The sequence below is a fragment of the Copadichromis virginalis genome, linkage group LG23 (genome assembly GCF_057382275.1).
Source record: "Copadichromis virginalis isolate Kocher_CV1m ecotype Utaka linkage group LG23, C_Virginalis_male_GT1.1, whole genome shotgun sequence".
In the NCBI taxonomy this organism is placed as follows: Eukaryota; Metazoa; Chordata; class Actinopteri; order Cichliformes; family Cichlidae; genus Copadichromis; species Copadichromis virginalis.
The window spans coordinates 28193679-28221193 of record NC_140639.1 but is presented as its reverse complement, the minus strand read 5'-3'; the positions used below and the strand labels follow the sequence as shown (position 1 = coordinate 28221193).

At 39.1% G+C, this 27515-nt stretch overlaps 2 protein-coding genes across 5 annotated transcripts; one reads left to right on the top strand and one right to left on the bottom strand.

Annotated features, from left to right (window-relative positions):
* The first annotated feature begins 1506 nt into the window (after positions 1 to 1506).
* Positions 1507 to 19821, top strand: LOC146681076 (NACHT, LRR and PYD domains-containing protein 3-like). Of its 3 annotated transcripts, XM_085449790.1 has the most exons (18): positions 1507 to 2027; positions 3245 to 3289; positions 3441 to 3543; positions 7289 to 7399; positions 7490 to 7600; positions 8517 to 8595; positions 8703 to 8904; positions 9578 to 11369; positions 12179 to 12352; positions 12469 to 12636; positions 12750 to 12914; positions 13584 to 13757; positions 14021 to 14194; positions 16327 to 16488; positions 16789 to 16962; positions 17839 to 18012; positions 18094 to 18140; positions 18237 to 19821. In XM_085449790.1, the coding sequence occupies exons 2-18, from the start codon at positions 3271 to 3273 to the stop codon at positions 18773 to 18775; spliced, it is 4368 nt and encodes a 1455-aa protein (XP_085305916.1). In that variant the 5' UTR covers positions 1507 to 2027; positions 3245 to 3270; the 3' UTR covers positions 18776 to 19821. The 3 variants fall into 3 exon arrangements, with proteins under 3 accessions (XP_085305916.1, XP_085305915.1, XP_085305917.1); XM_085449789.1 differs by having other exon boundaries at positions 1507 to 3289; XM_085449791.1 differs by lacking the exon at positions 7289 to 7399 and having other exon boundaries at positions 1507 to 3289.
* Positions 19485 to 26326, bottom strand: LOC146681075 (PI-PLC X domain-containing protein 1). 2 transcript variants are annotated; one of them, XM_085449792.1, is made up of 7 exons: positions 26094 to 26326; positions 25788 to 25924; positions 22682 to 22807; positions 22444 to 22599; positions 21909 to 22039; positions 21227 to 21297; positions 19485 to 20370 (listed from the first exon to the last, which is right to left on the bottom strand). In XM_085449792.1, exons 1-7 carry the CDS (start codon positions 26194 to 26196, stop codon positions 20096 to 20098), a joined length of 999 nt encoding a protein of 332 aa, XP_085305918.1. In that variant the 5' UTR covers positions 26197 to 26326; the 3' UTR covers positions 19485 to 20095. The 2 variants fall into 2 exon arrangements, with proteins under 2 accessions (XP_085305918.1, XP_085305919.1); XM_085449793.1 differs by having other exon boundaries at positions 21909 to 22015; positions 26094 to 26324.
* Between the last annotated feature and the right edge of the window lie 1189 nt (positions 26327 to 27515).

Sequence of the window (27515 nt, the reverse complement as noted above, 5' to 3'; positions counted from 1 at the left end):
CCACGGATTACTGGGTGGGAAATGTTTTGCCCAGGAGTCTCCTTAAGAAATCTAGTCCATAAGAATGACATTAGATACAACGGAGACTAGATAATAATGAGTACACATTACATTTAGCATTCTTATTTGCCACATTCTAGCCTCCTGAAAACTGAGGAAAAGAGAATCTTCCCATTGAATTTTTTTGTTATTCCCTTCCTCTTTGAAGCTAAAAGAGGCCACCCAAACACATGAGAGATCAATGGAAAGCCCAGGATGTCCATCGGGACTTCTTAGGGTAGCTCAAAGTAGTAAAAAGATATAGACCAAAAACAAGTGTCCATTACAGAGGACATAAATGAATAAGGTGGTTCTCAGGAGGCTAGATGAAGAAGAGTGACTCATGATCAGACGCCTGTGTGTAAACTGTAAAAAGTCCTGGAAAATCCTTTGTCCAAAGTCCGGTAAATTGAATGTTTACACAGGAACTCTGTAAATGGAGGAATTTGACGTGTCATCAAAAATCAAGGAAAAATATATGAGTTTGTAGCTCCTATTAATAAATTTTGTTCATGAGCATCTTAAGGACTTTTAAATTTTGTTTAATTCTTTTGAGCTTTAGGAATTTAAAGAAATCAAGTGTGGTGTCACAAAAATGAAGCAAATTGTGGAATTATAAACAGACTTTGAAGGCATTTCTCAACAATGTCTCAAAGCAGATTTGTGATCACTTTAAACTTAGTATGATTTAATGTTTGTATTTCCACTGTGTGTTTTGGTTGTATATCTAATTGCTTTTTGTATATTGTATTGTATTTCATGTGATGGAGCTGGCAGGGTCTTTATTAGGAGAGACGAGGATAAGCTAGAAATGAGTACATCACAGGGACACTTACGTTGAGGTGGTTTAGAGACAAAGGAATAGAAGCGGCGCTGACATGGTGTGAACATGTGCAGAGGAGGGAGACTGGATATATCGGACAAATGATGTTAAATATGAAGCTGCCAGGCAGAATGAACTGATTTTACTAAAATTACACTGACAATCAGCAAAGCTTATGTGATGATGTTCAAACAAGTTTTGCAGTCATAAGGAGGATCTTAAATCCAAGACTGAATTAACCCTAATTACCCGTTCCCATGGTAAAAATCCTGTGAACACAAACATCCTTCTATTCTCCAGTCTTGTTGGTACCTGTTGTACTGATTTGCGTCTCCATTAAGTTAATTACTCACATGAAACCTCATGTATTATAAAGTTGCCTTGGAAAAATCCTGCTAAGGCTAAAATGCAAGCAGTTAAATGAACTTACAGTGAACTCATCATTTGCAGCTCTTAGAAAGGTGAGAAAAGAGAAGCAAAAACTGTACAAAGTGTTGAGCAAAACAAAGCAACGACTGCAGTTTGAGGGGGGAAAAAACTAAGAAAGAGGAAGTTTCTCTGAGTGCAGAGGCAGGATTGCCAAATATAGGCTGTTATTTTTATTCACTAAGCAAAATGCAGAAGAGAAAAGCCAGGAATCAGGCTTCTCAAAAGAAGCAGTGCAGAGTGAAGAAGTGTGCAGAGGCCCCTGTTTTATGGTAAAAAGTCCATTTTAACATCACTAAAGGTTTTATTTGTTCATCATGTCACAGTTTTTTCTCCAGTCAGAGTGAAACTTGAAGCTTCATTGAGGTCCAAGTTTATCTTTGTGATTCATCCTCAGCCTGTGATGTGTGTTTGTTTGCCCTGAGCTGCGACTTCAGGCACGCTTCCTCTTCAGATTTGCAGCTTTATGGAAACGTACTGGTATAACTAAAGCTTACGCAAAATGTTATGTCTTTATTTTTAACACCTATGGTTACTAGTTATTGCTTTATAATGCTTCCGAATCAGAGCAGAGGCACTGACTGCCTGCAAGGAAAAAGCCCAGGGAGCGTTACGTTTATTCTACCTTTGTCACACGCCCTGGTGTGACTCACGCTTGGGCGTGATAGTGGGATTTGTGCACTTCTTTCAATGGTGGATTTTCTCAGTGAGCTTGGAGCGTTACTGTCACCATGAAAAGGTACTGTAAAATCTTATTTTCTCTCTTTAAAATGCATTTAGGTCAGAACAAGTGAAGTGCAGCATCTCCTGACCCTGTTGGAGACAGTACAGCCAAAAAACTCGACACAAATTCTTTGCTTCGATGCTTCGTTTAACACACGGCTCTGTAGCGCGCAGTTGCCTACATTTGCGACTAAAAACACTCTGGAGCCAGAGTCTTCATCCACTTCCGCTTGCTTTACACAAATCTGCAGTAAGCCTCCAGAAGTTCTACTAAAATATGTAGAAAAAGAACTGGAAAGAACTACAAAAAATAGATTTCAAAAGACATGTGCATAAAATTAAAGGGTTTAGTTGTTATTGTTGTTGTTAGAGATTTTAAATATTGCAATTTTATAATGGAAATGAGCAGTTGATATTGAAAGACCTGTGTTTTTTTTCCCCTTTTGTTTATTTAATATTGCTCATTAATAAGACAAAACTCATTCTTATCTGATTACTCAATTAATCGATGGAATAATCGATAGCTGCAGCCCTCGACATTAGTACAAGAATTATAAGTAAAAAGCATTTAAAAACATCACATGTATAAGCAGCCTGTCACAAACGTTAATCCAAATTACTTTTTACAGCATAAACAATTTGTAACACAAACTTTCGATTTGTATAAATCGTACATATCATAAATGCGACAATACTAAGGTAATTGTTAACGAGCTTGTGTTCACTTTGATGTACCTCAGTCAAGACAAGGTGCCCCACAAGACAAAGTATCCTTAATACAAACTCTTCAGGCTTAATTTCACATTTAGTTGTAATTAGTTTTGGGGAGTAATAATAAAGTAAAACACATTTTTTCTACTCAGTATTTCTAATATAGATACACTTTGGTGTAGTATAAATAGTCATGAGGAAGTAGTAAGTATTGTAAAACTTATGGACACTTTGAGTGGCCAGTAACACTATATAAGTGTGAATATATTAAGAGCTTAACACCGAGCAAGAAAATAATCTAACAATAAATTAGAATCCATTTATTGTGAGCTAACTAAGATTAAACTAACTAAAATTAAAATAGAGATCAGAAGAGGGGGTGGGGGTCATCATTCATAAAAAGTAATCTGTGCTGCCATTTCAGTGAGTGTGGAAAACATATGTGCAAGTCCAATATATGCAGGGTCTTAATAATAAAATAATAATAAACAACAAACTCCATGTTCTGTTTCTCCTTTACAGACATTACAGAAAATACTGATGATTTGATGGATAAGAATTTAAAAGGTATTTGCTTCTTTTGAGGAAATATAATTAATATTGGAAGCTCTGACAACACTTTGAAAATATGTGTTGAATTTAACAATATCCTTGACGTGTTCTAGAAAGCAATCTTTAGTCTCAGATGTTTTGTAAGTTGGGTGTATTTTGTATAAAGATATGAGCTCCACCATGGATCTTGTAGAAGGGAAAAATGATGGGATCCTTCCCTCTAAAAACACTACACCAGGGGAACTTTGTGGGCCCACTGAAGCTCAGAGGTAAGTTACTTGTGTTTCTGACACTTACACACTCCCTGGCCACATCCTTAGGTACACCTGTTAAACTGCTTATTAACTTGTATCTTATTAACCAATCACATGGCAGCAACTCAATGTATTTAGGCATATAGACACAGTGAAGACGATCTGCTGCAGTGCCTGATGTGCAGATGCCGGTCAGCCCTTTTCAACCAGTACTGACGTATTAAGAGGCTGTCAGTTATCTGTATCCCCGAAAACTTGATCCTGCTGAATAATTTGCCAGCACTATTGTCAGTGAGCTGTGAATGACTGAGAATGAGTAAATTAAATCCATAGTAAAAAAGAAATTTAAACTGGGTCAAGTTGAACTACAAACACCACCAAGTGTGGTTCAATTTCTTACTCTTAAAACCCCAAAATTACTTTCCAAAATATACAGAATGCTTTCTAAAACGGATGAATCAATATCACTTCCTATTGCAAAATGGGAAGCGGATTTATCAGTTAACTTAGACCAAAACTTCTGGTCTCAGATTTGCTTAAAAACCTTTCATTTAATTAGAAATCCCAGTCTTCAATTAATTCACTACAAAATACTACATAGAGTACACTATACAGGTCATCGGATGTTCAAGATGGGCTTTACGTGTCATGATCCTGGGCCATATTGGCCCAGCATTCTTAGTTTTCTTGTATTTTTGTATTTTGTTCCTTATGCCGTGGTTCCTAGGTTCTGTTAAAGATGTTCCTTATTTGGTTACCTCCTGTGTGCCCCTGTGTATCTGTGAGCCCTCGTCTCTCCTTGTGTTTTATTCCATGTTTTCCCCAGCCCGTTATGTCTGTGTTCTCCCTGTGCTCTCTCTCCTCCTGTCTGAACCTCTGTGTACTTCCTTTTTTACGTTGTCCGTCTCCCGTCAGTGTTGCGTTCACTCCTGCCGTGTCTTGTTATGATTATCAGTGTCACCTGTGTTCCCTGTGTGCTCCCACTTCCCTCGTTAACTCTCTGTGTATTTATGTCTGCGTCTCCCTCAGTTCTGTGTCGCGTTCTCCCTCGTGACTTTGTGCCCCTCCGTGTGTTTTCTTGTAAGTCCGTTCCTTAGTACTTCCCAGTTTAGTTTCATGTTATTTTGTATCGCTGTTATCTTTTGTCATCTTTTGTCAGCAATAAAGCTGCATTTTGAGTTCAGTCCTGTTTTCCCGTGAGTTTGCGTTTGGGTCCTATTTCCTGCCTGCCACACAGCCAGTTCATGACATTACGTCTGCCAACAACTGCTCACACTGCCAAACCAATTCACCGGACAATTATATCCACACTCTTTGGTTCTGTCCACCAGTTCAGAAGTTTTCTCGCGAGATATGTGAAGACTTATCGAAGTCCGTTTAGTGTGTTTGTTGGGCAGCTTAGATAATGTCACTTCAGAAAAGAATATCGCCCAAATGGTTTTCACTGCCCTATGCATAGCCAAGAAAACAGTCCTCATGAACTGAAAAAATATAAAAAATAATCTTAATTATAACCAATATAGAAATTACCTATTAGATTACATTAGTCTTGATACAGCCTCTGCCACCACATCAGATCAATTGCTCTGGGCTCCTTTGATCAGCTCCATCACCTAGTGGGGGTGGGGGGTCATAGTTTGGTCCCACCTTTGCTGTTGTGATTGGTGTGGGGGTAGGGACAGGCTTGGGGCGTTGGGGGATTCCCCAGGAGCATCTTCCTTGGGGGGCTCAACCCGGGGTAACGGTCATGTCCTATTAGGGGCTCTGTTGGCTCTTAGGTGACGGTTTCCTTGTGGCTGCGTGCAGCGGGGCTAGGGGAGGGTCTGTGCTGATGGACGTGGGTTACTGACCTGGTAGCCTGGCTGCCCCTGGGTGGATCCGGGACGGGCGTGGGGTTCTGGGGGTGCTCCGTCTCTGGGCTGGGGCCCTGGCTGGGCCTCGGGGGCTTGGGTCCTGGTTGGTGTGTTGCCGGGGTTGTGGGCGGGTGGGTGTATGGGGGCCCAGCCCTGGCGCAGGGTGCCGCCAGTGCATCGAGCCACCTGGGGGACTCTTAAACAGGTGGGGGAGGCTGTTACATCTTGCAGGAGGTCTCCTCTCTTCAGGAACTCACTCTGCAGGAGGGGGAGATACAGGAGAGGTAGAGGAAGACCTCAGCCTGGGCGTCGATTGTCTTGTGTAGTCTGGAAGATGAGTGGATGACAGGGTGGGTGCAGTTTTCTCTGTGGTGGGGTCGGGTGGGCTGTCCCGGGCTCTGTGGGGCCAGGCGGCGCTGCCGAACTGGGCCCCGGTCCGGATGGGCCTGGGCCCCCTTTCCATGGCGGGTTGCAGAGTGTGTGGGTGCCTACTGGGGTCAGCGGGGGAGCTGGCCCCAGGGAGGGGTCACTTGCCTCTCCCTTCCTTCCCTCCCCATCTCCAGCTGCCTCCCTCTTCCCACTCCACCACAATCACCCACACATGCAGGGCCTTGGGGTAGGGGTGTGTCACCAGGGTGCAGGGGATGCATCCCCCCCTCTGTCCCCCTCTGACTGCCTGTGCCTCAATTTTATCTCACAACATAGACATTCACATTACTCACACTCTCATAACACATACATATAGTATCTTGGGGGTGGGCAAGCTACACGGAATCCAAAAGACCATCAGGGTGTACAACCTCACCCCTGGTGTCGTTGCCCACCTCTCAATTTTAAATACATGTAGACATTGAGAGCTATCAGGAGGGGCTATGCGCTTACCTGCTGCTCTCTGGCAGGTAGCTCTATGCCCTCCTGGGTTTTAAATGCATCTTAGAACACACATGCATCAACACTACAATGAGCGGGTGGAGGGAGGTTTGGAGTCTTCACACACCCCCGTTCTCTGCAGCCTGCTGGAGCGGGGGGCTAGGAGGAGTTGGCCGTCCGATTGGGGTCTGGAATGTGGGGCCTCCCTGCTGCTGCCGAGTCGGGACAGTCTGCTTCTCTCCACCCCAGGGAAAAGGGTAACACTACCTGGGTCTGGGTGCAGTTTCCCCCTCCATGGGCAAGGGTACCTAGACCTGGGGTATAGAATACACTTGGGGAGTGTGATTGTGTGTACAGTGTCTCTTTATGTCTGTTTCCACTTTGGGTAAGTGCTGAGTATTTGCATATGAGAGCATGAGGGTGGGAATGGATGTTTGTATCTGTGTGTGCCTGTATGTCTGTGTCCATATGTGCTTACGATATATATTCCCATAGATCATCATGATGTTGTTTATTATGTTGCTCTCTTTTTTTTTCTGCTTGTTTTCTTTTTTTTCTTTCTCAACAGGTGATCCAGGTGATTGATATATGTATTTTTTGTCTGCTTATTTTGTTGGTTTTTGTTTTTTGCCCTTTATCCCCATCCCTCTTCCCCGCTGTTTTTCTTTCCCTCTTTCTTTCTCCCCTTTCTTTTCCCCAGTCAAATCTGTCCCGTATTTAGCAAGTGAAAATAAAATAAAATAAACAATAAAAGGTGAATCAAATAGACCATTACAGCAAGGCTGGGATGGTCCATTTGGTAAAGTAAATCTGTTGGGCATCTTTCTTCGCCTTTAGACAATAATTCTGATGGCAAAAGAGCCAAACAGGACAGGCAAGAAAGGGGGAAAAAAAGAAAAAGAGAGAATGAGTAAACGCAGCACTGCAGTTGTGTCAGCAACGCGAACAATAGTAGACTCAAGACATAGGAATCTTGCTCAGATATGTCCAGGTTTTCCTACATGACTAGTGAGACTAACAACTCTCTTGTTTTGAAGCCAGGAGCAGCAGCAGACTACATCAACTGCACCAAGCTCTGTTTCGATCAAGACCAATCATTCAAAGGAGTCACCTCTTGCTTTTAATAGACAACAATCTTCTGGAAAAGAGTTAGTCCACTGCAGTATCTGCTACACTTGCATTTATTAAACAGTTTTTTGGCATAACAATAATGCTTTTGTCTGGTGTTTCTCTGCCAGGACTGGGGAGGTGAGGCCTGGTTGTCCTGTATCCAGCTGTGATTCGGTCATGAGTGACCACTCCAAGGAGCCACCTCTTGCTTTTAACAGAAAGCAGACTTCTGGCACAGAGTGAGTTAGCGTGTCACTATATAACCTCAGTTTATTAACATCACATCAAGTCTGTTAAGGAGCAAAGTATGTAAGTAGTAATGATTTTATGTTGCAGTCTAAACTTTTAACACATTTTTTTTCATTTCATTATTCTTTATTCATTCTATTATTATCAGGACTGTGACGTTTCCTCTAGACTGCACGTCAAAATGACTTGTGGCAACATACTGAAACCCTAAAACTGTCATAAATCTAATACTGGTACACGTTAAAACACTGTAAATTGTTGGAAAACTGGGCCAATGAGTTAATGAGTTAATTCTCTGGGAAAAATCCCTTGTAGGCTTCCTTAGGAAGAGCAAGAATCACAAAATCTGCCAGACTTAATATGTGGAGCTACCTGCTGTGGTGGCCCCTTATCAATAACAAAACAGTTGAGGTAACTTGCTAGTTACATATGTTTATCATTATTATGGCTGCCATATCATTGGTAGCCATATATACATATATTTTATGTGGCACTTACTGAAAATACATTGAAGATCTTTGCAATCCATAGGATCAGTTCTCTGGCATTTCATTGCGTATTCAATAAAACCCTAAAATGGCAGTGAACCAAGTATTGAGCCTGTGGAACCCCGCAATGTAAACTTTAGTAATGATGGGGGGCTTTTTTGCGACTTTGCATGTTTATTACAAATTTTATTAATTTAAAAAAAACCTACTTTATAACTTATAATTTACACAGTTTTTCTACCAATTTCTGTACTTTATTTATGAATTATTGGATTTATTTTGTGCAACAAGAGAACCATGTTGAGAATGATCTTGAAGTGGCAACATGCTGGAAAACAGTTTTCCAGTAAAATAGATTGTCATTCTTTATCAAAAAGATAATTTTTTTTAGTGTAGTGTGTTTCATTTTTATTCACAGACTGTATCAGGACATCTCAGAGGTTCATAGTGCTTCATGTGTGGAGGACCATCAAACAGACATAGACTCAATATTTAAGGTAAATTTGTCTCAGTGTGCACTTAGCAAAGTCTCAGCAGTTTTTGATTTGTTTGGTTTGGTTTTTTAGTCACAGTATATGTTTCATCTTTTTATATAATTTTTCAGTTGCTTGAGGAGAGTATTTTCACTTTTGTGAAAGACGAGTTGAAGCGAATGCAAAGGCTTTTAAAATCAAAGTGTTCAGATGGAGAAATGGACACCGATATGAATGAGGGCATGAGGAGCAGCAGAGAGGCATTTCAAAACATCGCACTGCACTTCCTGAGAAGAATAAACCACGAGAACCTGGCTGATTCTCTGCAGAGCAGTAAGAACATTTTACAGCTGCATTTTAATGGATGGTATGTGAGGAAGGAAGACAATGAGAAAAAGGAAACAAATATACAGTATAAAGATGCCCTTTAAACTCCACATTGAGCAGTTAATGCAGGTATAACAGATTAACGAGTTTATTATGTACTTGAAGCCCATTCGTCATCACTGACTGATTGTCAGTTTACTGCTAGTGCTTCAAGCTAAATGTTTTGACTGTGGCCATCTTGGTGTTATGAAACCACAGGTAACAATGGGGACAGTGACTATGGCCATAATCCTGTAATTTTTATTTGTTTGTATATTTTTTTAAACTTACACTATTTTGAAAATATAGATTTGACAAAACCAGATCTTATTTTTGGATTTTTTTTTGTACATGGCTAAGATCTCAGTCACACAGGTTTCAAAGCTGAAGACAGTAAAAAGTGCAAAAGTTGCAGAGTTTAGGTCTTTGCATGTTTTTCATTGATTAATTGCAAGTTTGTTCTTTGTTGGAAAGAATACAGGTTCAGCATTGGCTTCATATTTCACACATAGAAGCTACAACAACCTTTTGTAAAAGTATCTGTGGTTTTAGTTTTCAAAATTGTCAGCAACCTAAACTTTAACATTATTTCTAACTTGTGAGGGATAATTTTATATGTTGTTTTTGTGTGTTTATGCAGAATCCCCTGCAGTATGTCAGCGTAAACTTAAATTTAGTTTAAAAAGGAAATTCCAGTGCTTGTTTGAGGGGACAGCTAAAACGCGAAACCCAACTTTTTTGAATGACATCTACACAGAGCTCTACATAACAGAAGAAGGGACTGGAGAGGTCAGCAATGAACATGAGGTCAGACAGATTGAAACTGCTGTGAGGAAACCGGCCAGACCAGAAAGAACGATCACATGTGAGGACATCTTTAAACCCTCATCAGGTAAAGATCAGGCATGTAGAACAGTGCTGACAAAGGGAGTGGCTGGCATTGGGAAAACAGTCTTGACACAGAAGTTCACTCTGGACTGGGCTGAGGACAAAGCTAACCAGGACATCCAGTTCACATTTCCATTCACCTTCAGAGAGCTGAACCTGCTGAAGGGTACAAATTTCAGTTTGGTGAAACTTTTTCATCATTTCTTTACTGAAGCCAAAGAAGTGGGACTCTGCAGCTTTGAGGAATTACAGGTTGTGTTGATCTTTGATGGCCTGGATGAGTGTCGACTTCCTCTGGACTTCCAAAACAATAAGATCCTGACTGATGCTCGACAGCCCACTTCAGTGGATGTTCTGCTGACAAACCTCATCTGTGGGAACCTGCTTCCTTCTGCTCGGCTATGGATAACCACACGACCTGCAGCAGCCAATCAGATTCCACCTGGATATGTTGACATGGTGACAGAGGTCAGAGGGTTCACTGACCTACAAAAGGAGGAGTACTTCAGAAAGAGATTTGGAGAAGAGGAGCAAGCCAGCAGGATCATCTCTCACATAAAGACTTCGCGAAGCCTGTACATCATGTGCCACATCCCTGTATTCTGCTGGATCACTGCTACAGTTTTGGAGGATGTGCTGAAAACCAGAGCAGGAGGAGAGCTGCCTAAGACCTTGACTGAGATGTACATCTACTTCCTGGTGGTTCAAGCAAAACTGTGGAGCATCAAGTATTGCATTGGAGCTGAGGTGGATCCACACTGGAATCCAGGGAGCAGGGAAATGGTTTTGTCATTGGGAAAACTAGCATATGAGCAGCTGCAGAAAGGTCACCTGATCTTCTATGAATCAGACCTGACAGAATCTGGCATTGATCTCAGAGTGGCCTCGGTGTACTCAGGATTGTTCACACAGATCTTTAAAGAGGAGAGGGGGCTGCACCAGGAGAAAGTGTTTTGCTTTGTCCATCTGAGCGTTCAGGAGTTTCTAGCTGCTCTTTATGTCTTTCTGACTTTGACAAACTTTGGCGTGAATCTGTTTCAGTCTGAAACTTGGTGGTCAAATTTATTCAGGGACAAATCTAAGCTATCACACCTTTTCCAAAGTGCTGTGGACATGGCTGTACAGAGTCCCAATGGACACCTGGACTTGTTTCTCCGCTTCCTTCTGGGTCTTTCCCTGCCAACAAATCTCACACTTCTTGGTGGGTTGGTGACACAGAAAGGAAATATCTCTCTTGGGAAGCAGGAAACAATTGAGTATATAAAGAGTGTGATCAGGAGGAGTTTGTCACCAGAGAGAAGCATTAACCTGTTCCACTGTCTGAATGAGCTGAATGACCATTCTCTGGTTGAGGAGATCCAACAGTATCTGAATTCAGGAACCCTTTCCCCAGATGAACTGTCTCCTGCTCAGTGGTCAGCTCTGGTCTTCATCTTACTGTCATCAGAAGAAGACCTGGACATGTTCGACCTGAAGAAATACTCTGCTTCTGATGAAGGTCTTCTGAGGCTGCTGCCTGTGGTCAAAGCCTCCAACAAATCTCTGTAAGTTTCCTGAAAAATGGGAAACAACTGCTAAAGAACTACTGCATTTAGCTTAATCTGCTGAAAATAAAGTAAGTCAGGAAATTATAATTTACTTAGAAATCAATGCATGTATATGTTTAAAAAATACAAATAGATTAAACAAAGAGAAAGCTAAAAGAGAAAAGCTTAAAAAAGGAAATCATGGGATGTGTAAATACAGAAAGAAAGTAAAACAAAAATATGAAATCATTCAACTTCATTAATAACTATATTTTCACTATTTCTGATGAGTTTAATGACATACTGGCAGTTGATACAATTACAGCTTCAGCAAAATTCTATTATTGATCAATGTTCCTGATTCTTTCTAAGTAGTCTGGTTGTTTTGTTTTGGAGAAATGCTCATTTTAATTACCATGAGATTTTGAGTCTTTGTTCCAGAGTTTCTGTATCTTAAATTTTGCTGTAGTTTTTAGGAACGTTTTTGGGCTATTTAATGCACTAGATCTGCATGCATTATTTTCTAAATGTTCTAGCTGTGATTTAAAAGCTATGAACGATGCATCCTCTATATGAGAAGGAAATTTTTTATATAATTTACGCAGGATCTGAAATAACACACTGAAAATACAGAGCTGTTTACTTGGGTACTTAAAACCTGAATTTAATACCATAATTACTTTCAGTAGTTTCTTGATGGTGACCACATGAACATGCATTTAATAACTACGTATCTGGCCAACATATAATAATACATTTTGGCAGATATCAGTAGATTTTTTTGTTGTGATTAACATTGCTCCCTTTTGTATGAATAATAAACGTAGGTTGAGTGGCTGTAATCTGACAGAGAGATGCTGTGAAGGTTTGGCCTCAGTTTTTAGCGCTCAGTCTTCCACTCTAAGAGATGTTGATTTGACAAACAACAACCTGCAGGACTCAGGACTGAAGTTGGTGTCTTCTGGACTGAAAAATCCACAGTGTAGCCTAGAAAAGCTAAGGTTTGATCAACACATTTTGGGCAAATTTTCACAGTCATTTCTGCTGAAACTGCTAAAAATTGAACAGAAATGGTAAATGTCTAAACAAAACATGTTTATATTCATCTTATTACCAGGTTGAACCAAAACAATCTCACGGAGAAATGCTGTCAAGAGCTGTCATTAGTTCTACAGACTTCTCGTTTGAGAGAATTGGACTTGAGTTACAACAATCTGCAGAGCTCTGGACTGAAACAACTCTCTGCTGGGCTAAAAGGTCCAAACTGTAGACTGGAAACACTCAGGTCGGGATATCCTATTTTACATAGCAATTAATAATCTGTGGTGTGATATTTAAAATAATTCTGTATGTTGTGTTTTGTTTTTAATTTGTGCACTGATTTAAATTCTTCTACAGGCTGATTGGTTGTAATCTGTCAGAGAAAAGTCATGATACGCTGTTTTTCATTCTCACCTCCTCTAATCTGAGAGAGCTGGACCTGAGCAACAACAGCCTGAAGGATTCAGGAGTGATGCTCTTCTCTGAACAGGGAAATCAGCACTGCAGACTGGAAACTCTCCGGTTGGATTATGACTTATGTTAAAGTTTTACATTTGGATCTTAAAGTCATTAGGTTTTTTAAAATTAGTTTTTGGTTACATGCTTATAATAAAATCTGTGGCTAACCTTCAGACTTGTGTTCTACAACAGAATTATAAAGATTTCAAGTGTCCCTGAGAAGGTGTTTGCTAGCAAGTACCTAATTCAGACATTTCCAGTTTTGGGGGATAATTAGCATCATTACTTCATTTACAGAAGCGTATCGATGATGTTCAAGTCACACAACTTGATATTATTCATTTGTAGCCTGAAATTTGTATTTTATTACTTGGAATTTATGTTTCAGAGATCATTAAAAATTGCATATTTTGTTCAACATTACAATCAACATAATCAAATTTATCTTTAAAAACAGATGTAAATTTCCAAAACATGTCCTGCAGAACTTATTTTGCAGAATCATCCAAAAGTAATTTCTTTTTAAAAATAATCTCTTTTAAAAGTAATCTCTTTTTAAAAATCCCATTGGCTTTTTTTTTTATTCAAGAGATGTGATGATAGAGACAGTGTGATGGCAACTTCCATCAAACTCTCTTGGCCTACACAAAACACGTTTCCTACGCCACTGTATCACATCCCATAAATGTTTGGTCTAAAAACATTTTAAGATGTATTTTTTTATTTTATCAGATTGAGTCGAACTGGTCTCACAGAGCAATGCTGTCAAGGGTTATCATCAGCTTTATGCACAAAGGTGTCTAGTCTGAGAGTGCTGGACTTGAGTGACAATGACCTGCAGAGCTCAGGAGTAAAACTGCTCTGTGAGGGACTTGGAAGTCCACACTGTCAACTCCAAACTCTAAGGTGAGGTCAGGTTAAGACATATTTGGCTACCTTGATTCTGCAACTGTGACATTAGATGTAATTGCAAATGCTTTGTCCTTTGGTAAAATGTTTCTTATTTATAAGATGCTTATTCATAAATAAAACAGCTAACCTGGTACAGAGAACTTTTTGTTTGTATTTGATTATGGATACTGCAAGTTTCTATAAAATTGACCTTTTTAAAAACATAGTCTACAATGCTCTAAAGTATACACGTTAAAGACCTGTATCTCATTTGTTAGGTTAACTCAAACCAACCTCACAGAGAAATGCTGCAATGACATCTCAACAATTCTTAGCTCCCAGTATTCAAGTCTGAGAGATCTGGACCTCAGTAACAATGATCTGCAGGATTCCGGAGTGACATTTTTGTCTGCAGGACTGCATAGTCCGTACTGCATCCTGAAAACTCTCAGGTCAGATTTCAACTTGTAAACTCTAATACTTTCTATACATAATGTCGGTTTTGGTTATTTGTTACTTTTAATTTGAGCAAAATTTGTGTCAATCTTTTTTTGTAGGTGCACCTAAATGAAAAAGCTATATCAGTGCGATGGATATAGAAAGTTATTTTTATGTCATGGTACACTCTGTTCTACTGTTTATAACAGTTACTGACATTTTAAAGTTTTCTAATCTCTTCTGCCATGCTTTATACCTAAATGGTAGTAGAATGGTTTATACCTTAATCCTACATATTTAAATGTTCCATATATATATATATATATATATATATATATATATATATATATATATATATATATATATATATATATATATATATATATATATATATATATACATATATATATATATATATATATATATTAGGGGTGCAACGATACACAAAATTCACGGTTCGGTTCGATACTTTGGTGTCACGGTTCGATATTTTTTCGATACAAAAAAATGTTCATGCATTTTTAATTTGTCATTTATTAAAATTATAAATATATATTTTAACTCAAAAGTACAGTTTTTAAATTTAACCCTAACCCTTGTGCGTGTTTTTTATTTTGACAGCGAATGCGCACCTGTGGACCACTTATGTGCAGCCCCGGTTATTTAGCTCATCATATTGCAGCCACAGAAATTCTTTTGTCCATGAAACCATAAAGCTGCACTTTCTTTTTGCCTTATAGTCTGATTTGTCATAACTTCTCCGTTTTGTGGTAAGCTTTTCTTTGGCTGTCACTTCTTCACCCTGACCTGTCTTATTTGGCTCAGCAGAACTGAAATGCTTTTACACGCTCACTCACATAAGCTCAGCGATTCTCTGCGCGATCAACCTCTCACATGTTTAAGCTGCGGGAGATTTCACTTGTCATGTTTGCATAGTAAGCTAACGATTAATAAGACGATGTCAGAGGAATTGGTGCACAAATTATCATCACGCTCTCTATACACAGTTCGCACGATTGCAAAGTGAAACCAAAAAAACAAGCGCAAATTCAAACGCGACTTCAATATGTCACATATTGACAGTGGCTCACCGATGCCAATGACATAATTACCCAGCTACATTTCTGAAAGAATGCAAAAGCATTGACATATATTTTTCCTACAATAGCCCGACGGGCAGGGAAGAGAGAGATTTTGGTAGCCCGACTGAAAAAAATCGCTAGCTCCAGGACGTCGGGCTAGCGATATTGCAAGCCCTGTATCTGATTGAGGAATCGCTCATCTTTGGAAAAGAGAGTTTATTACAGAGAAATGGCTCTTTCCAAAATAAAAGCTATACTATCCGCTTCTTCTGGGCTATATTCTCAGCAGCATAAGGAGAATCATGTGCTAACAGCTGTCTAAATGACTCGGCTAAAGTTAGTAGCATGCTCGTTGTTTTTGTCTTTGCACTAGGATGATGTCGGCGTAAATGTGCAGTCATATTCGTTGTGTTCCCACTAGTGCTTTCAGGTTAATCTCGTTGAAATGACCTTAACGCCACAACACGGCAAATCTCCGTTAACGAGCTACCGCCGATCGCTCCGTGCATGGGGCTAGACGGCAAACACGTTAACGAGCTAACTGCGCTAACACACTAGTTCACACCAATGTAATTGAGCATTGCATGGCACATCCAACATACTGTTTTACTTTAGTCCATGACTCGCTTACCTTCAGGGTCATACGTCACATGAAAACCAAAATAATTCCAAACGCCAGATCTGAATGAGGTTCAATTTGCCTGTTGCAAGTAGAGCTTAACTTCTGTCTCGCTAGCTTGCCCTGCTCTCTTCCTTCTGACTATGCTGTCTGTGTTGAGCGCTCAGTGGATCTGCGCTCGACAGTGCAGCCTAGGCGGAGTAGTCGAACACAGATTCACTGAGCGCTCAACACAGACAGCATCGTCAGAAGGAAAATTGATAAAATAAATTACAAATGTTGTATTGTTCGATACATATGCGTACCGAACCGAAAGCACTGTATCGAACGGTTCAATATCGATACGAATATCGTTGCACCCCTAATAAATAAAAAAATATATATATATAGATATATATATATATATATAATCCAAATCGCACATTTACTGAATCTAATCCTTTAGCCTGAGTGGCTGCAGGTTATCAGAAAGAACTTGTGACGTTCTGATGTCAAAGTCTACCAGTCTAAGAGAGCTGGACTTAAGTAAGAACCACCTGTGGGATTCGGGCATCAAGCTTTTGTCTACTGGGCTGACAAGTCCACACTGTAGACTGGAAACTCTGAGGTGAGGTCACATTTTTACACTAACTTAGCCAAACATTTTAATTTTATTTTAGTGCTGTTTATTGTTTTAACATCACTTAATTAATTTTAATTACAGAGTTTCTGACTTAATCTTTGGTGTTTATAAATATGCCAATGCTTGAGACTTCTAATATCCTTTAATTTGGCTTGGTTTGTACCATAGTTTAAATATGTTTAAGCTTTATATATATATATACACATATTTTGTTCATTATGATAATGAAAGTCAAAGGTAAATGGATCACAGAAATTACATGGAGAAACATTCTTAATTTTTCAGGTTGAATCACACAAATCTCACAGAGAAATGTGGTCAATATATCTCACTGGTCCTCAGCTCTGACTCTTGCAGTCTGAGACACCTGGATTTGAGTAACAATGACCTACGAGATTCAGGAGTAAAACTGCTTTCTGCTGGACTGAGGAGCCCACACTGTAGACTACAAACGTTTGGGTATGCATCTGAGGAATATGTGTTGCACCGTAAGGGTCATTGTGAAAAGACTGGACAGGCAGCCAACTGTGACAAGGGGACCCATTTTTTTCCTAGTAGACGATTTGCTGTCAGGATGGTTGCCCCTTCCTAAACCCTGGCTAGCAGTTTCTTCAAGTTAAAAGGACTTTTTTCTTTCCACTGTTGCCAAGTGCTTGTTCATAGGGGATCAACTGGTGGCTGGGGCTTCATCCTAATATTGTAAGGTCTTTACCTTGCAATATAAAAAAAACAACTTGTGGTGACTGTTATTGTGAATTGGCATAATGTAAATAAAACTGAACTAATGTTGTTTGCACACACACTCCAGCTCCATAAGACAAAGGTTATAAACTACAATGAAAATAACCCTTAAGAGCTACATTTAAAACTGCTGCAGAGTCAATAAAACTAAATAATTAATAAAAACCTAAACCTACACAACAGAAAAAAAAAAGCAAAAAATAAATAAATAAATAAAACATCTTCACTAAACAGTATGCACAAACAGCCACAGTTATGAAAGTGCAAACATTTTCATTTAACTTCTCAGATAGCATAGTGTACAAAGCAAGAGAGGGCTTTTTTTTTGTCTGAAGTCAGACTAATGAATTCATAGTTGTGGTGGACAGACTGAGTGCAGATTCTTATGAGCACATTTCTGTTTCTTTTGCAAATCTTGAACAAGACCATTTTTAAAACTAGCTGCTGTACCTGAGGAATTACTTTTTTGCTTTGAAAGACACTTGAGAGGTACTTTACACTGTCTCACTTGCATATGACCATCTGCACCAATTATCATGCAAATTATATATTAGTTTTAGGTGGATGGATCACTTCAGTTTTGCACTCTTGCAGATTGTCAGGCTGTTTGATCACGGCAGATGGCTGTACGTCTTTGGCGTCAGCTCTGAGGTCCAACCCCTCCTATCTGAAAGAACTTGACCTCAGTTATAACCATCCAGATGAGTTGGGAGTAAAGCTACGATCTGTGGGACTGAAGGATCCAAACTGGAGACTGGACTCCCTCAGGTATGATGTACATTGGAGTACAGGAACTGTAGAAATGCTAAAGGACTCCAGTCTGGTCTGACTTTGATTTTCCCCTTCCAGCGAGGACCACAGTGGTCTTCAGAGGCTGAAATCTGGTCTGAGGAAGTGTAAGTATATAAGATGTAACACTATATTTCTGGTTTGATTTAAAACCTTCAGACTTACTGCTGTATTTCACCCTTTCCTCTCTGTGTATTCCTTAGATGCATGTGAACTAACACTGGACCCAAACACAGCCCACAAAAATGTTGTCCTGTTTGAGAATAACAGAAAAGTAAGACTGTCACCAGAGAAGCAGCCATATCCTGAACACCCGGACAGATTCGACTGGTGCTACCAGCTGCTCTGTACAACGGGTCTGACAGGCCGCTGTTACTGGGAGGTGGAGTGGAAAGGAGGTGTTGATATTGGAGCAACTTACAAAAGCGTCAGAAGGAGGGGAGCTCTAGATGGCAGCAGGCTTGGATGGAATGAGAAATCATGGAATTTAGAGTTCAATGATAAAAACATCTACGCCTGGCACAATAATATAAAAACAGTTCTCCTTGCTCCTCTGTCCTCTGCCTCTGAAAGAGTGGGAGTATATTTAGACTGGACTGAAGGCACTCTGGCTTTCTACGCAGTCTTGCCTGATTCACAGATTCACCTGTACACCTTTTTCTGTGGTGCCTTCACTGAACCACTTTACCCTGGGTTTGGGTTCTTATCAATAGACTCTTCTGTTTCACTGTTAGAAATATAATCTATCCAAAAAAGGCTAATTTTTCCTGGTGAAATAGCCATAGGTCTCAGTAATGCAGCAAAAAAAAAAAAAAAAAAAAAAGCAAAATATTTAATAGATGTTAAAAAGAAGAGGCTGTGGTTTTTAAAAATGAGATTTTAAAAAATGCACCTTTTGTCTAAAAAAATAAGTTTTTTTTTCTATACTTTTAATATTTGAATATCTGACAGATGTTGCTTCTTTTTTGCTAATTAAGTCAAAGTTTGGACATCAAGCTTGGTATGAAAAAAGTAAACAACTATAAGTTCTTGTTTGTTGTTGTTTTGTTGTTGTTGTTTTCACATGTAATTTATTTATTTTATTTAATCCTGAACATTTTGTAGCTTGTGGCGTTTTGGAAAACTGAAAATTATTATTATTATTATTATTATATTATTAGTAGTAGTCATTTTTAGCCAGGCCTTCATCATTTTGTTTGTGCGCATCGTCTGAGGATTCTAAATATCTTAATTACAAACAAATCCAGGTACAAAAATCACAGATTTTTATTATTCAGGCAGTGTGACGGTAAATGTAGAATAACCAGGTGACATAACCCATGCGTTTCTTTGGACTGTAGAAGAAAGCCACGCAGGCAAAGTTTCAAACTCAAGAGTTGCTTGGTGTGGGGTGACAATGCTAATCACCAAACAGCACCCACACAGCTGTTTATAAAATACAATGTGAAAAATAAATATGAAAATATTTATTTAGAAATACCAGCATTTGATTAATTTACAGTAAAACAAAAAAGAAATGTAACATCATACAAGATATAGTGCAAGACTTTGAGAGACCTAGTATTCAGCATGTTGTTCTCCAAGCTAACTATTGTATAGCTGTACGCTAATTAAAAGGCTGCTAGCATTCGTGATGTTGATAGTAAACACTAAAATTTGTAACATGTGGCATTGTGAAATGCAAAGATAAGACTTTCTGATCCCTAAAGAAAAGTTCACAGCACAGAGACGAGTTATGAGGTAAGAAAAATCATTGAAAAAGAAAAATGAATTAGAAATTAAAAATAAGTCAAAATAAAAAAGAAAATGCATATACAATATATAGATTGTCATATTTGTGCAAATATTTGTGGAAAAGTGTCCAGTAGTGCAAAATATAAAACTTTAACTACACTTGCACAGTGAATGTGTAAAGAACATGTAACTTGTGTACCTCCTTATAGTTTTAGGTAAAGCATGTTGAAATTAACCTGAATAAACATGTAGACGGTAATGTGATGCTTAAAAAACAAAAACATCAAGCACACAACTGTATAAACAGGATGGCAGGCTCACAAAATTATTAACTGGCACTTATTTTGGAGGATGCTGGCAGCTTCCTGCAGCCTCTGCCCACCAGTTTGTAGTTCAGCTCGACGACAAGCGAGCAGAACTCGCTCATACCAACGAAGTCACAGCACATAATGTTGACTCCCTCGGGTCCTGGCTGCTGCTCACCCGCCCACTGGAGAAGCAGTGAGAGAGAGTTCAACGTCAACATCCTCATGCTCTGGAAAGGGTGCAGGAAGACGTAAAACATGGTCTCTGTCAGGTTCAGACCAGTGACGTAAAAACCATCTGGAAAACAAAACCGTCTGTAAGGCCAGTGCTTAAAGAAACGAACAGCAAATAAAACCTGAGGTAAAATAAATCCCAGCTAGCTGCAGAAGCAGTACACTTCAGAGTATTTTTACTACGTCACTGACATTATTATATTATTAAACTTATGAGAATACTTCTGTCCATCTTGTCCAGGACGTTCTTGTAAAAGATTTTTAATCTCAAGAGTTTAAAAAAAAAAAAAAAGGTTAATAATAATTATATTATATATTTTGGTGGCTCAATCAACAGTATATGAATATTAGAAATTTGGTATTTAAAGGAATTATTCTGTTTTAATAAAAACATTTCATTTAAATTTTTGAATAAACCTTTTCAACTTTCAATAAAAACGTTCGCCACATGGGGGCAGCAAATCCGAATCCATGTTGGATTTTTATTGAAAACCTGCGTAGTCTGAATACGCTTTGAATTTTGAGCTTAAGCATAAATTATACTTCTGCATTGAATCTGTCAATCCTACTACATAAACCCGCAAAAGTGTCCAACATTGTTAGCAGCAAGTATAGTTGTATGTGTATGTGTTGCCGTGGAGTTTCTCTCCAATTTTATCCACTGGCTTCCTGATGATTAAAAAAAATTACAGCAGAAGAAGCAGCATCAGAGGAAACAGTGGTACTGAAAGCCATCACAGGCTGTGTGGGATGCATATATATGTACAAACTAACATTTGTACCTTTGGCAGGTTATTAAATCCAGTAAACTACCTTTACAGTATATTCTGTATCCAGTACTTTTGCTCTAACATTTTAAATACAGGTCTGTAATGCTACTACTTTCCCTCACTGCACTACTTGTTCCAACAACCTCATACCTGGTCTTCCCTGACGTTGCTGGCCTTCCAGATAGGTGATCACTTTCTTAGGATCTGGGCTGTTAGCATACCTGAACACACAGGACAGGTTCAATCATTTCAGTGTTAGTGACATGACCAACTGTGCAGACAGTAGCCTTGAAAAGTAAAAGTAATCAGGCACTGCTTTAAATCTGTTTTTTTCCCCTAATGGCCACCAGTCTTGGTCACCAGTCAAAGACCCAAAAAGAAGGAGGGAGAGAAGAAGACCAAGAAAACCACATAAGGTCTAAGGTTTGAAAATAGGAGGAAACAAACTATCTTTACATACGTGTATATATTACATGCAACCAGTGTTTACATATTTAATATTGTATTTCACACCATGTCACACCATTTATAAATAAACCAACAAGCACGTATTATGTCTGACAGTGAACACACATTAAAATATGACACTCCAATTATGTCATATTTGAACCTTTGGCTGTTGCTGTTCTCAGTGTGGTTTAAAGTCACTGTACCAACATCTATTATTAATACTTTTGAGACACCAAGATGCTCAAAAACAAAACAAACAAACAAACAAAAAAAGAACAGCTAATATTGCCAGAGAAAGTAATCAGAACCGAAATCACGGAATCGAAGACACTTAAGCTACGAAGTCTATCTAACCCTTCTACATACAGTCTATGTATTTTACCAATAAGGTATCCGATTCCACAGCCCAGGGTGCTGCAGCTCCTGGTCGTCATAGGAAACAATGACCTGCTGACCTTTTGACCAACATGACCGCAGAGTGGGAGTTTCCTGCATGCATACACATGAATCAAACTGTCAGTTTATTAGGCACACTGTGCCAAAACCAATGCAGGCTAATAACATGATTACAGCAACACGTTTTAATTTTCGGAGCGTGACGTTTGTGGTGTGGTATATTAGCAGGTTTCTGGACTAGAGCAATACCTCTGATATTTGAAACACCTGAGTCGAAAAGAGTTTCAACAGAAACTGAACACCATGACCTAAATGATTAAAGGATTTATTGCAGGACTACGGTCGTAAATGCATTCGTTTTAGTCGGGGGTTCCCAATGAGCCTGTGGTTGAGATCAGTTCCATGTATTTATATCTGCTGAAGTTAAAATGGTAAATCCTTATCTGAGAGGCTGAAAGCAGTGAATATTTGGCATTATTAAACTTTAGAAATCAATCATTATCCTAATAATGTCTATCTACCTGTGGTGGGCACAGCTTCCCTCTGAACAGCAGAAGGATGAACTCCATCAGATGGGCGTGGTCTTCGTCACTTAGAGATTCGAAGTGTGAACAGGCAATGATTACAATCTCTTTGGGGTGAGCGTCCAGCCAGCCGGCCAGTTCATCCAGAGCCTCCTGCATGCAGACAGACGTTAAAATTTGCTGTAAATTAGCTTTCACTCTGAGTATCAATGCCGTTTTGGTGTAGTTTACTGACCTTGACGGTTATTAGCGTGTATATGCCGTGAGCGAAAAACAATTTGCTGCTCCCTGCTGGCTTTCTGGCGATCCGCAGGTCCAAGAAACGAACACCAAGATCACACTGATCAGAAAGGACCGATAGCTGTAGCCAAGAAAGAGAATGAATATTGAAACACCAGAACCAAACAATGACAGAGACTCCATGTTGTACAGATGGCTGTATCTCTCTCCTGATCTCCTCTGTACAATTTCACATTTGCATTCATCACTCCATCACACCTGTTGTCTCTGATTTTCAGTCTAATTCTTGCGTAGTATGACATATCTCAACTTTTTCTTCCTGTTTCAGGTTACTTGCTAGTCACTTTTTTAAAATAGTTTTATAGATCCGCCTCTTCTTTTTTCTGCACTTGTGCAGCTTCCTCAAACTTTTTAATGACACACTGCTGAGATCTGCCAAGTTTTCAGCTGGTAGTGCTAAAAAGAACATTTTATGTCTGTTAAACCCTTATCTTTGTTATTTTTCTAACATTCAACCCATTTTTGTGACAGGCTTCTAGTAACAAAACGCTTAAAGATACAGTTTAAAGTTGGTTAGATATTTGCATGTGTAGACACAACACTTGTTCCGTCTTTGCGTTAGGAGCCTTTTTTGGATGCTGGAATGAGTCATATCTTAGTGTTAAGTGCCTCAACAAACAAAAAAACCATTCCTCTGAAAATGGTTTAAGTACTGGGGGGAAATGATCAAATAAGCATCCAGATGTCCAAAGAAAAACATTCAAGGACCTTCGGAAAGCCTGGAGAACCGCTCAAGACCACTTTAACAAAAAAAAACATGAAGATAGTCTGATTAGAAGCAAAATATGAAGAAATGAGGGGCGGCTCGTTACACAGTACTGTATACAGTAAGTCATGATCAAACATAAAAACGTTAAATGTAATGGATACAATTGCTCCCATTAAGGTGAAGGTTATCTCTGGAAGGAAAAAGTCTCCATGGAGAAACTCCACACTAGTGAAAAATGAAAAAAGAGAGTGTAGGAAAGCTGAGCGCAGATGGAGAAAAACAAACCTCCAGGTTCACTATGACATCTATAAAGAGAAACTTCACAATTATAATTTACAACTGAGGAGTGCAAGGAGGTCCTACTTCTCTGACATCATCACTAAAAACAGCCATAATGCTCGGGTCTTATTTTCTACAGTTGACAGGCTAACAAACCCCCCTGTGTCAGTGGCAGCTGAACTTCATTCGACCATGGCCTGCAATGACTTTGCCAAATTCTTCACAGAAAAAATCCAAAAGATTAGACAAGCAATTGGTACATCAACAGCAGATCCAGGATATGTACTGTGTCCACCGAAAAACTGTTTAAACACCATAAAACAGTTTCACCCTATTAACAGCAAAGACCTGGAGGACATCATAGGTCAACTGAACTCCTCCTCTTGCTGTTTAGATGTCCTGCCAACAAGTTTTTTCAAAAAGGTCTCAAAGACTTTGGAGTCAGACCTGTTACAGATCGTCAACTTTTCTTTAATATCAGGTGTGTTTCCAGAACCACTAAAAACTGCTGTAATAAAACCTATACTGAAAAAGGACAATCTTGACAAGACACAAATGAACAACTACAGGCCGATCTCAAATCTCCCGTTTTTAAGTAAGATCATTGAAAACGCAGTTTCTCAACAGCTCAATTACTTCTTAAAACAGAATAACTGCTATGATGCCTTCCAGTCAGGTTTTAGACAGAACCACAGCACTGAAATCGCTCTGACCAAAGTGTTCAATGACATATGTCTGAACACAGACAGTGGAACAATGTCAGTCTTAGTTTTACTGGATCTCAGTGCAGCATTTGACACAGTTAACCACAACATATTACTCAAACGACTGGAGAACTGGACAGGTCTTTCAGGAACTGTACTAAACTGGTTCAAAACATACTTAGAAAACAGGAAATACTTTGTATCAATAGGTAACTTCACATCTGAGCAGACAAGTATCACATGTGGAGTTCCCCAAGGTTCCATCTTGGGACCCCCTCTGTTTAACATTTACATGCTCCCACTGGCACAGATTATAAAGAACAACAAAATAAACTACCACAGCTATGCAGATGACACACAAATATATATCACAATGTCACCAGGAGAGCAAGGCCCTGTACAGGCTCTTGGTAAATGCATTGAGGAAATTAATGACTGGTTGTGCCACAATTTTCTCCAGCTAAACAAAAACAAAACTGAGGTAATAGTCTTTGGCGCCAAAGAAAAACGATTACAGGTCACCAGAGAACTTCAATCTATACACCTAAAAACCACAAACCAGGCGAGAAATTTGGGTGTAGTGATGGATGCAGACCTAAACTTAGAAAAACACATTAAGACAATAACAAAGTCAGCTTACTATCACCTCAAGAATATTTCAAGGATAAAAGCTCTGATGTCTCAACAGGACCTGGAAAAACTAGTCCATGCATTCATCTTTAGTAGGCTTGATTACTGTAACAGCATCTTTACAGGTCTACCTAAAAAATCAGTCAGACAACTACAGCTCATTCAGAACTCGGCTGCTCGAGTCCTCACTAAGACCAAAAAAGTGGACCACATCAGTCCAGCTCTGAGGTCTTTACACTGGCTGATCAGCTGAAACACTCAGTTTATTTAAATCCAGGTTGAAGACTCACCTATTCTCAGCTGCATTTGAATAAAGCACCAAATCCACACTTTTAAGCTTAAACTTCAAAACTTACATTTTAACTACTGATTTTATCTACTGTTCTGATTTTATCCGTTTAGATTTTTTTTTTACATACTGTTTTGTTTGTTTGTTATTTAGTTAGTTTGTTTGCTTGTTTTAATCAATTTTAAATCGTGCTTTTTATTTGTTTTTGTTTCTAATGTCTCTGTAAAGCACTTTGAACCACCTTGTTGTTGAATTGTGCTATACAAATAAACTTGCCTTGCCTTCCTCCTTCCAAACTACGGTAGTTCAGTAATTATCAAATTATCAAAACCTCAGATGAATTCCCCAAACCTTTTACGAGGTAGGGAGCTTCACCTGAGGTGGTGCAGGTTCCTGGTTCTCTTTCACCTTTAGGGGGACCGTAAAATACCTGCGTGGTGGCCCAGCGGTAAACACAGGGTCGAGTACAGCAGGGGAACAGCCTGTCAGTCAGTCTGAGGAAGCAGGACTCCGATCTCACCACAGGAGAGGAGACATCCAGGCTGAAGGACATGCTGTCATGGCTGCCTGTGGTGCGAGAAGAGCCTGTCAACAAGCATCTGAGACAATTTTTTTTATTACAGTTTAACCTGAAATTAAGGATAATTATATTTTTAAAATAAACACGTGATCTGTATGAGAGTGTTTTCTATTCTTTTCTGTCTTGAACTGGCTGAACTGGTTGCTCCTGTTTTACCAGGTAATGCCAGGTTCCACAGCGGGACGTCCAGCAGCTCCTCCGGCAAACGCGACATCCAGTCCGGGTTTCCTCCGAGCTGCTCCCGCTGTTTGTCCTCCATGTCTTATTACCGCCCTGTCCTACTACAGATGTTCAGCATGCTCTTTGAGTTTCTTCGGGATCTGAACACGGTTTATTTACCAACTCTTCCGGTTGTTGTCAATCTCCACTTCCTTTAGCGATTTTCAAAATAAAATCACCAAACGCGACGAGAGCTTGCTTAAAAAAACAGTAGCGTTAGAACACTAAAGTAAAAAGTACGGTAACAATGTGCGTCCCCCGATTGAGCAACAGCGCCGTAAAATAAGAAGAATGGCGCCTAATTACAGAGTTAATAATGCAGACTTTGTAATATCTCACGTGTAGATTCATCAGCCAGATTAAGTGTTTACTGACAATTGACAGTGATAGCGCACATCATCATCACTATTCCAACAATCCTCTCCTCACAGACAAGCATAAACACACTCGACTATCGCTAAATCAGATTTAACACACGTTTGTAATGACGGTAATTCAGTTTATAATAGGGTTTATTCGCTCGGTCAGCAGGTGGCGGTATCCTCGTACACTGGGGAGTAAACTGCCATTAAACGAACAGAAGAAGAAGAAAACATCTGCACATGCGCGGTACGGATCGGGTAGACCCGATTTGTACGGTCAGACTTTACACATGCGCAGTAAGGATCGGAGAGTCCTGATCCGTAACTTTCTTTTTATTTTTCGTTTTTGTCTACATTGTACTGAAACGCTTCATTATTGCAAACATTTTAAGATATACTTGTTATTCTTAACATCTTAACTCTTACTCTGACCCATAACTTTTTTTTTTTTTTTTCCATACTTTAATTAAATTTATGCACATATTACAATCTCTCGTTGGGAGACAACATTAGTGCAACAACATCTTGAAAAGGTTGAATAAGAAACCAAACGAAAAAAAAACAAAAAACAAAACAAACAAAAAAAAACAACAAAAAAAACAAAAACACATATATACATATACATAAATATATGAAGGCCATTTTTATGACATATAACAGTTTCCTTTCTGCGAACACTTTAACATATATGTGGCTTACTTAGTATACCAAAAACACAATCATTAAAAGGATAGAGATTGAGTCCCATTGTCGAATATCAAAGCAGCCTCTTTACATGAATCCCTCAGTAATTCTAAAGATGACAAAAAAGATTTTAATTCAATTTTCAATACAGTTAGGGAAGGTCTTTTACTTTGCCATTTGCATTTGTGTATGTGGTATTTGCCCATAATTATCACCACCTTGTGTAGCATGGACAGTTCCTTAGATGGATCACCATTATTATATAAAACTTGTGTTAGAGTCAGTGGGGTCATCCCATCTATTCTTATACTCA

What these genes read in the sequence shown, in the direction of transcription:
- LOC146681076 (XM_085449789.1), top strand. Translation starts at nt 3,223, where the DNA reads ATGTTCTGTTTCTCCTTTACAGACATTACAGAAAATACTGATGATTTG. An exon ending in AAGCAGACTTCTGGCACAGA is followed by an intron (nt 7,601 to 8,516) that starts GTGAGTTAGCGT and finishes TTTTATTCACAG; the next exon opens with ACTGTATCAGGACATCTCAG. An exon ending in GAAATCTGGTCTGAGGAAGT is followed by an intron (nt 18,141 to 18,236) that starts GTAAGTATATAA and finishes TGTATTCCTTAG; the next exon opens with ATGCATGTGAACTAACACTG.
- LOC146681075 (XM_085449792.1), bottom strand. Translation starts at nt 26,196, where the DNA reads ATGGAGGACAAACAGCGGGAGCAGCTCGGAGGAAACCCGGACTGGATG. An exon ending in ACCGCTGGGCCACCACGCAG is followed by an intron (nt 22,808 to 25,787) that starts GTATTTTACGGT and finishes TCTTGGCTACAG; the next exon opens with CTATCGGTCCTTTCTGATCA. An exon ending in ACACGCTAATAACCGTCAAG is followed by an intron (nt 22,600 to 22,681) that starts GTCAGTAAACTA and finishes GTCTGCATGCAG; the next exon opens with GAGGCTCTGGATGAACTGGC.